Source organism: Marmota marmota, unplaced genomic scaffold, assembly GCF_001458135.2.
Source record: "Marmota marmota marmota unplaced genomic scaffold, marMar, whole genome shotgun sequence".
Lineage (NCBI taxonomy): Eukaryota > Metazoa > Chordata > Mammalia > Rodentia > Sciuridae > Marmota > Marmota marmota.
The window spans coordinates 2389320-2396142 of record NW_025999863.1 but is presented as its reverse complement, the minus strand read 5'-3'; the positions used below and the strand labels follow the sequence as shown (position 1 = coordinate 2396142).

The 6823-nt window shown below is 61.9% G+C and overlaps 1 protein-coding gene across 1 annotated transcript in view; it reads right to left on the bottom strand.

The window, feature by feature from the left end:
* Positions 1 to 1918: 1918 nt before the first annotated feature.
* The window catches only part of Atcay (ATCAY kinesin light chain interacting caytaxin), a 29308-nt gene continuing 24403 nt past the window's right edge, over positions 1919 to 6823 (bottom strand). The window contains exons 8-11 of the mRNA XM_048810869.1: positions 4770 to 4805; positions 3187 to 3258; positions 2570 to 2602; positions 1919 to 1949 (exon numbers count right to left, since the gene is read on the bottom strand). Coding sequence (XP_048666826.1) covers positions 1940 to 1949; positions 2570 to 2602; positions 3187 to 3258; positions 4770 to 4805 — 151 coding nt within the window. The 3' untranslated portion in view covers positions 1919 to 1939. The remainder of the gene's footprint in view (positions 1950 to 2569; positions 2603 to 3186; positions 3259 to 4769; positions 4806 to 6823) is intronic.

The window sequence follows — 6823 nt, the reverse complement described above, 5'->3', positions numbered from 1 at the left end:
TGTGGGAGGGTAGAACGGGCCCGTTCTGTCCCTGGCTCCTTCGTCCCACTGGGGGAGAACCCGGTCTTCAGTGAGGACGAGGCTTGGGGGTCACGGTCCTGATGGGCAAGGAGAGTCACAGCAGGAAGCCTGCCCTGGTCATCCGGACTGAGCCGTGGTGGCTGCGTGGCATCTGCCGGGGCCTCCCCGGAAGGGCCTGTGCTGTCCTGCGCAGGCTGTGGGGACGCGCCCCGGCTGTGGGGACGCGGGGCCTTCAGGGCCTCCTGTGGCTCTGGCATCGCGGGGACCACCAGCAGAGCCCCGGGACCAGGTGCTGTGGGAAGAAGGGCTGCCCTGTGTGGTCAGTGAGGGACGGCCCTGGGCAGCAGGGTCTGGGGGCAGCCGACAGAGGCCTGTCTCGTGGCAGAGGCCGCCTCAGGCCCCAGGTGACATGTCTGTCCTGGGACACCATCACTGTCCTCGTCCTTTATTTGACATCTAGGAAATGGCGACTTAAACATCTCCATCCCCTGTGGTCCAGCCTCCCTAGGTCAGAAGTGGGTGTCCCCCAGGAGTGTCCCCGGCACAGCACAGTCGCTCGTGACGGGCTCCCAGGCCCAGGGCTCCTCAGAAGCTCCGTCGTCCCCAGGTGGGAGATGCTGGCGTGTGGGACAGGAGGCCGAGGCCACTGTCCCACGTGGCACCTCGTTGTGCAGCCCTGCCGAGCGGCCCTGACCACCACAGTGCCCCTGCTGGGCCAGGTCCACACCCGCTGGACGTTTCACCTGGCCAGGTCACCTGGACATCGATGGCACTTGCTGACGCGCCCACTCAGAGGCAGGAGGAGGGGCCTCGGAAGGTGCCTGCTGGACTTTTGCTTGGGTTCATCAGGGACAGAGACCAGCCCTGGAGGGCCAGCGGCGGCCACGTTCCGCAGACAGCAGACACTGCGGGTCCTGGGCTCACGGAACCTCCTGAGGCCTGGCCCCGGCAGGTCTGTCCGTCTTTCACCCGCCAGACCCCGGCTCCCTGGAGGAGGACCAGGTCCGAGCTGGGAACGCGGGTGCCCCCCGCTCAGCACCCTGGACTTATTTCCCACCATCTTCAGAAGCCTCCGTCTCCGGCCTCCTCCTGCAGCCTCCTCTCCCAGGTCTGCACTTCCAGAACCCGCCTGGCGCAGAGCTGGCTTCTCAGCCTCTGTCCTCAGTGGGAAGCCTGGGGTGTGTCCCAACCTGGCCCGGGGGTCAGGCCAGGGAGGGGGCACAGTTGTCCCCTTGGAAGGAGGTCCTGGTTGGATGCCCGGTGGCGTGGCATTCCAGTTAAAGGGGCTTGAGTGGGTTCTAGACTGAGGCCGGTGGGTTTCACCGCCGGACAAGGCGCCGTCTCATGCGATCAGCTCAGTGTCTCCCAGGGAGAGGGGGTGTCCTTGGAGGTGACAGGGGCAAGGCGAATGACAATCCAGGGGTGTGAACTGGGAAGTGAGGCTGAGGTCAGGCGATGCCCAGGCCTGGCCCTCGGGCCTGAGGCCGGGCTGCGGGGGCCACGTTCCAAAAGGAAAGGCACCGGACAAAACAGGGAGCCGGGGTGTCTGTGGCTCCAACCTGGACCACGTCAGGGACACAGGGACCTCGGCCTGTGCCCAGCACTGGCCAGGGCCAGCTAGGACAGCAAGAGGTGTCCTGTAGCCTCAGGGCCTGGGGCAGGGGCAGAGGTCACCAGGGCCCTCTGGAAGTGGGAAGAGCCGAGAGCCGGACCTTCTCCGGACACTCTAGCACGGCCTCGTTTTTTAAAAAATAAAATAAAATGTTTTGAAGCAGCTGAAAAGAGGCTGGGGCTCAGAGGTGGGTGGGGACAGGGCCGGCTGGGGACAGGGAGGAGGCGAGCAGGTGCGGGCTGGAGGGCGTCTGTCGGGTTTCTTGGCATCTGGAATCTTCTTTTGTCTTCTCCACGCTCAGCCACCTCAGGACATGCTGGGGACACACACAGGCCAGCTAAAGTGGAGAATGCCCTTCCCCGTGGGTGGGGTCCAGAAGAATGACCCCCCCAGCCCCAGAGCCTTTCTAGCAGGAGTGGCTTCTGCTCTTCAAGGCAGGTCACCTGCCACCCACCTACCCATGTGGCTTTGACAGGAGCCTCCCTCCTGGTGCCCCAGCAGAACAGGTCCCAGGGACTGTGATCCTCGTCCAGACTGGACGGAGGGGTCGTCCACCCATCTGTCCACCCACCCACTGACCACCCGCCTATCCATCTGTCTGTCCTCCTTCCTTCAACATCATCATCTGTCCACCAATAAGCAGCAGAGTTGACACTCTCTGGGGATTTTGAAGGTGATGACACGTTTAAAAGTATAAAAAGGCAAAAGAAGGACTCGTAAGAGTGATGGGTCGGTGATGTCACCTGGTCATTAGCAACCTGCCTGTGTGACTGCACCCCTGCCGTACAGGGCAGGGTGATCAGCTTGGGTGACCACTGCCCTGCACTCCCGGGGCAGCACCCCTCGCCCCCAGTAAGCCGTGGTGCAGCTGTCCCGAGGCTGGGCTCCACTCAGAACACTCGGAAAAGGTCACCAACCACCCAGCGTCACACCCACCTCGTTTCCTGATCCTCGGTGACCAGGTCAGGCCTGTGGGAAAAAGGAGACTCAGTGCCATTTACCTGTTTGGGGCCTGAACCTGACCTGGTCAGGACTGGGGCCCATGGGGACTGACTCTGCCTGGCCTTGGTCTGGTACAGAGAGGTGTCACCTGCCGGGTGACAGATGAGCCAGGGTGGGGGCTGTGCGGCCACAGGCCAGGCCCCTCACTGCTGCCATGAGTCCCCTAAAGCTGCTCGGGGCTCACAAGCCTGGGGAGGCTGAGTCTATGCACCAGGACGTTGACAAGGTCACTTTCTAGAACCTTCTCTGAGAGCAGAACTTGGTCTCCTGGTGCGTGCTGATGCAGGGAGAAGGAGGGGACGGTCCCTGTTGGGGGCCCTGACCTCAGGAAGCTCCGAGGGCAGAAGACACGTAACAGGTGACCAGGGAGCTACCTTAACTTACTACACACCAACGTCACTGTGAGCGGCTCCCTGTCACCGGGCTTGGCTCCTGTGGCACTGGAGGACCATCTGGAAAGAGCCCCTCGGGGCCCCTGAGGCTAGACCAGGTGCTGGGGGCCAGGTAGCCGTGGGTGTCACCTCTCGCCCCGTGGCCACCTGCACACTTACCTGTCCTCCTCTGACGCTGCCTCTGCCCTCTCCTCAGACCTGGGCAGGAGGAACTCTGGCTGGGGCCTCGCGCTGTGGACAGAGAGCGCCAGGTGACGAGATGGGCCAGCGGGCTGTCTGGCCCGGGCTGATGGTGGCCTGGGGACGGTTCAGGGCTGGTCGTGCTGGGCCCGGGGTGGAGACAGGTGCACTGCTGTCCAGTATGGGAGCGTCCTGGTCATTGGCAGCCATAGAAGTGGGTCTGAGGGGCCCCGGGGAGGAGGACCCTGGGCCCTGCCTTGGGGGCCCCGGGGAGGGGCCCTGGGTTGCTCCTCCACAGACGCTATGGCACCTGCGGTCACGTCGGTGTGGGTGCTGTCTGCCTGTCCATCTCTCAGTTGAGGACTAGGCAGCACAGTTCACAGGGGAAGGTCAGGGGCAAGGACAGGTGGTGACCACACACCGGGGCAGCACTGTGGGCAGGCCAGGAGCTGGCCGCGCAGCACTGGAGGCTGTAGCAGGGGAGAGGCGGCAGGAGGGGCCTCAGGGGCCACACCGAGGGGCCTGTGACCCACAGTCCCCCTGTGGGGACATGCTCAGAGGAGTGGACTGCAGGGATGTGGACAGCCCTCATGCCCATGTGAGGGGCGTGAGGAGAGGGTGGCACCTGCTACCTGCCACCCCTGCTACTGGACCTGGGACATGGTGTCCACCTCCTGGGAGGTGCCCGAGCCTTGGAGCCATTGAGGCGGGAGGTGGCCTGGTGGGCGCCGGGTGGGGGGACCCCAGCTGGTGTGGAGGGACAGAGCTTCAGCCTGGGGAGACGGAGAGCCCTGGAGAGGGTGCATGGCCCTGGGTCTGCCCCCTGCCCTGAGCTGTGCCCCTGGACAGGGGCGGGGGTCGGTTTTATGTCGTGTCTGTTAATCACGACAAGGACAGGCGGGAGGAGAGAGGCGGGAGGGGGAGAACCTGGGCCACCTGCCCCCCCCATCTGCCCAGGGCACTCCTACCTGGGATCCTTTCCTCACCCAGCGAGGTGTCTCTGTCCTCTGCTATTTGGTCCAGGACTCTGTCAGATTTACCTCCGTTTTCCCTGAGCCTGTCATGACCCACCAAGAGCCCCAGCTCTCTCATGGACTTGCTGTGTGTCCTCGGGCAGGTGCCTTACCCTCTCTGAGCTTCCCTAGGCAACTCTCAGTGGTTGTGAAAGCCTCCAGGAGATCTCTATAAGTGGGAAGGGCTGAAACATTCCTGGAATTCTGTGAACACTGCTGATGGTTGTGCATGTGTGGGGCGAGGGGCAGGCCTGCCTTCCCTCTGCAAAGGGGGAGCTCAGCACCAGGGCAGCTGGGGTCCTGTGTTGAGCGTGAGCTCTGGTCACCCTCACCGCCCAGGGGTTTTACGCTGTTCCTGGTTTCCCAGAACACCCTCCAAGGTGCTTCTAAGTACTTCCCTAAAGCCACTCTGGCCCACCTCAAAGCCCTCTCCGGAGCCCAGCGTGGACCTTCCTGGGTCCCGCTGAGCCAGAGCCAAGAGGCCACCCCTCGAATGACAGCCCCGTGCAGCCCCCGCCCCGGCAGCCCTCTCGAGGGCTCTGCACACACCTCTCTCTCCGCGCTCTGAGTCTTTCCTCTTCGTACCTGAAAGAAAGAAGCCGAGCTGGGCGCAGCCTGCTCTCCGGAGGGGGAGGGTTCTTGCTGGGGAGTGACCCTCTCGCGCTCTCTGTGCTGGGCTGGAGCCCAGGACTTTGCACATGCGAGACGCACCCCAGCCCTCTGGTTTGGGGCAGAGAAAGAATCCTGTGGTTGTGGCTGCCCGCACCGGGCTGCAGAGCAATAAGGAGCCCCCTGAGCGGCCACCTTGCCCCGCGCCTCGCCTGCAAGACCCCGAGCAGGGAGGGTCTGTTCCGCTGGCGAGTCTGGCATCTGCACAGAGGGGCGCTTGGCTGACTGGTTTTGCCACCAGCGATTGGGCAGGACCCTCCCATCACAAGGCCCCGGATGCTCGGGAGGCAGGACCGACATCCAGCTCCACAGTCGTTCTCTGTGAAGGGCCACGAATGCGAGTTCCCAGCTTCAAGCCCCAGGCAGTCTGTTCTGACTGTCCCACTGGGCCACCACTGCAGAAATGCAGTCACAAGTGACTGGTGACCCAGGGGTGTGCCACCATGTCAATAAAACTTTATTTATGGGGCTGGGATTGTGGCTTTATTTATAAAAACTTTATTTATAAAAATGAGCAGAGGAGCCAGGCGCGGTGGCGCACGCCTCTCATCCCAGCAGCTCTGGAGGCTGAGGCAGGAGGATCCTGAGTTCAAGGCCAGCCTCTGCAATGGCAAGGCACTGAGCAACTCAGTGAGACCCTGTCTCTAAATAAAATATATATATAAAAAAAAAGGGCTGGGGCTGGGGCTCAGTGGTTGAGAACTAGCACATGTGAGGCATTGGGTTCAATCCTCAGCACCACATCAATACAAACAAATAAATAAAGGCATTGTGTCCATCTACAACTAAAAAAAAAATATTTAAAAAAGGGCTGGGGATGTGGCTCAGTAGTTAAGCACTCCTGGGTTCAATTCCTGGTACAATATATACATATAGAATTTCATAGCTACCTTTTTTATTTTTAATGGTGCTGGAGATGCGCCCTGGGCCTCACACATGGCCAGGTGAGCTCTACCACTGAGCCTCACCCCAAATCTTTGATGCATTTTCAATTATTAATGTCTAGGTTGCAAAAATATATTCTGAACAGAGACCAAAATGTAAATATGGGGAGCTGATACACATAAGGCCTGCTTCCTGCCAGCGCTGGGGCACAACTTGGGCATTCTAGACTCGCAGTCTGGTCACCGTGTGACCTCAGGGAAGGACAAATTGTGACGGTTCCTTTGAGGTGCAGGAACAAATCGGGATTCTTTAATGTGGCCGGTGGGAAGGGGACATGGGGCGGCTGCTGGGGAACCAGCCGTGGTTCCTCAACAGCTGGACGCGGAGTCGCCTCCGAGTCTACTGCTGGGCCCACCCGTGAGAGCTGGTGGGGTCTCCAGGGAGCACGTCCAGGTCGCAGCAGCCATGGGGTGGAGAGGCCGACGCCCCCACCAAAGTGGGGCTCAGGGTGCGGCCAGCCACACACTGGTGTCACTCGGTCTTAGCGGAAGGGCACCCAATGCCTGCTGCCCGGGACGGACCTGGGACCCGGTGCTCAGTGACACAAGCCATACACAAGGGACACATGGCAGCCTCCACCCCAGGGGATCCCTGGAGTCTCAGAGCCACAGAGAAGCAGCGTGGTGGGAGCCGGGCTGGGGGGTCGGGAGCGGGTGTGGAGGGTCAGAGCTCCATCCTGGGGGACGAGGGAGCTCTGGAGGGGGTGGTGGGGACGGCCGCTCAGCCCGAGACTGCCCCGTGCTCCTGAGCTGTGCTTGGACACGGGCAACGTGGTCAATTTCGTGGTCTGTGCGTTTACCACAGTTTTGAACCTGATGCTGAGGAGAGTTGGGTGGCATGGAGCCTTGGGGACCTGTTGACATCATTCTTAGTGAAAAAAGGGCAGGACGCGTGGCTCGCCCCCCGCCCCCCATCCCCGGCACACCTGGCCGGACCCCAGGGGCTCCAGGAAGCAGAGCCTGGGGCGGGGAGCCCGGGGCGGGGACCCC